Source organism: Silene latifolia, chromosome Y (assembly GCF_048544455.1).
Source record: "Silene latifolia isolate original U9 population chromosome Y, ASM4854445v1, whole genome shotgun sequence".
NCBI lineage: Eukaryota > Viridiplantae > Streptophyta > Magnoliopsida > Caryophyllales > Caryophyllaceae > Silene > Silene latifolia.
In genome coordinates this window covers 409,551,811-409,554,310 of record NC_133538.1, presented here as the reverse complement: position 1 = coordinate 409,554,310, position 2,500 = coordinate 409,551,811, and the positions used below count along the sequence as shown (strand labels likewise).

Sequence of the window (2,500 nt, the reverse complement as noted above, 5' to 3'; positions counted from 1 at the left end):
TCGGCAAGTTTTGAGCTTAAAGCATGAACTTTATAAACTTGCTCTTAGTAGGAATAGGTCCTGGAGATCCAAGCTTGCTAGGTGCTCTTTTCTCTTTGTCATCTATTTTTTGTGGCAAGAGCGTAATTTAAGAGTTTTTGATGGGGTGCGTAGAGATGTAAGTGTGTTGTTAAAGCAGATTAAATACGTTGTTTGTGTCCGTATGTATGCTTGGAGTAATGGGATATACAATTCCCAAATGCTCCAGTTACTTCTAGGGTGACTCGATTGTGGTCAGTTGGGTGTTTAGTCTTTTAGTTGGTTCTGCTTTGTAAGAAACTTTATTCCCATTTTAATGAGAATTCTGGCTTTCTTCAAAAATAATAATAATAATAATAATAAGAACAATAAGAACAATAATAATAATAATAATAATAATAATAATAATAATAATAATAATAATAATAATAATAATAATAATAACAATAATGACAATAATAATAATAACAATAATAAGAGTAGTAACAATAATAGCAACAATAATAACAACAACAATAATAAAAATAATAACAGTAGTAATAATAATAAGAACAATAATAATAAAAATAACAGTAACAATAGTAACAATAATAACAATAACAGTAACAATAATAATAACTATAACAACAACAACAACAACAATAATAATAATAATAATAATAATAAAAATATATAAGAATTTATAAAAATAATTTATGTAATTCAAATAATTAATTAATGGCATTTATAATAATAAATTACAAATAAGACTTTAATAATAATAATAATAATAAAAATAACAACAGTAATAATAAAAATAGTAACAACCACAATAATAATAACAACAATAACAACAACGATAATAATAATAATAATAATAATGATGATAATGATGATAATGATAATAATAATAATGATACTAATGATAATAATAATGATAATAATAATAATAATAATAATAATAATAATAATAATAATAATAATAATAATAATAAGAACAATAATAATAACAATAATAATAACAATAATGACAATAATAATAATGACAATAATAATAATAACAATAATAACAGTAGTAACAATAATAAGAACAATAATAAGAACAATAATAATAATAATAACAATAATAACAGTAGTAACAATAATAAGAACAATAATAATAACAATAACAGTAACAATAGTAACAATAATAACAATAACAGTAACAATAATAGTAACAATAACAGTTACAATAAGAATAACAGTAACAATAAAAATAACAATAATAATAATAACAATAACAATAATAATAACAATAACAATAGTAATAATAACAATAGTAACAATAATAGTAACAATAATGATAACAATAACAATAACAATAATAATAGTAATAATAATAATAATAATAATAATAATAATAATAATAATAATAATAATAATAATAATAATAATAATAATAATAATAATAATAATAATAATAATAATAATAAAGCAAATGAAAGTTCTTGAAGCACATTCTACCTCTTTTTGGTCTCCCGCCTAAATTTTGTCATTGGATTTCTACTCTTGTTACTAGCTCGAGATTTTCCCTAAAAATAAATGGTAATCAAGGTTTTTTTTGAAGGTAGAAGAGGGCTAAGGCAAGGGGATCCTCTCTCCCCCTTGCTCTTTGTTCTTTGTATGGAAGTACTTACTAGGCTTTTAAAGCAAATGAAACAAGTTCCTCAATTTAGTCATCATCCTAAATGTGTAAAGCTGGAACTGTCCCATTTGATTTTTGCGGATGATTTATTGGTGTTTGTTAGAGGAGACTACCCCTCTGTCTTGGCTGTCAAGCATTGTTTGGATACTTTTTCGAGCTCCTCTGGCCTCACCCCAAATCCTAGCAAGACTAACATTTATTTTTTGGTACGAAGTCTTGTCAAGCACAGCATTCTTCAGGCTACAGGTTATGTTGAAGGTAAATTTCCTTTCAGATATTTGGTCACACCTCTGCACTCCTCCAGGCTCACTAAGGATTTGTTCCAACCTTTGATGGCTAAAATCCGGAGCAAGCTTGGGTATTGGGCTAGTCTTCATCTTACTTATGCTGGCAAGGTGCATTTGATAAATTCTGCTATTTTTGGCCTGGAGTCTTTCTGGTGTGCGTGCTTGCTTCTTCCAAAGGGTGTTATTTCTGAAATTGAAAAAATTGTTAGACAATTCTTATGGGGGTCTGATGGTAAACGCAGACTTGTGTTTTTTAGCTGGTCCAAGGTTTGTAGGAGTAGGATGCAAGGTGGGTTTGATATCAGAGAAGTTCTCGGCTGGAACAAAACGCTTTTGCTGAAAATTTTTTGGTCTTATAATCATTCTTGTACTTCCATCTGGCTCCAATGGTCCAGGGAGTACATCTTCAAGCAGGCATCTGGTTGGGACCTTGTTGCTGCTACATGCTCCTCTCCTATATGGCGGCAGGTCCTATCCATCAGAGACGAGTTTATCTCTAAGGTAGGTTCTGAAACTGAGGCTAAACGCCTAT

The 2,500-nt window shown here is 27.9% G+C and overlaps 2 protein-coding genes across 2 annotated transcripts in view; both read left to right on the top strand.

Annotated features, from left to right (window-relative positions):
• The window catches only part of LOC141632300 (uncharacterized), a 1,499-nt gene extending 1,237 nt beyond the window's left edge, over window positions 1-262 (top strand). Inside the window, exon 2 of the mRNA XM_074444859.1 lies at window positions 1-262. This exon is cut by the window's left edge and continues 374 nt beyond it. Coding sequence (XP_074300960.1) covers window positions 1-262 — 262 coding nt within the window.
• A 1,316-nt stretch (window positions 263-1,578) lies between these two features.
• The window catches only part of LOC141632299 (uncharacterized), a 1,494-nt gene continuing 572 nt past the window's right edge, over window positions 1,579-2,500 (top strand). Inside the window, exon 1 of the mRNA XM_074444858.1 lies at window positions 1,579-2,500. This exon is cut by the window's right edge and continues 572 nt beyond it. Within this exon, the coding sequence (XP_074300959.1) occupies window positions 1,579-2,500 (922 nt within the window).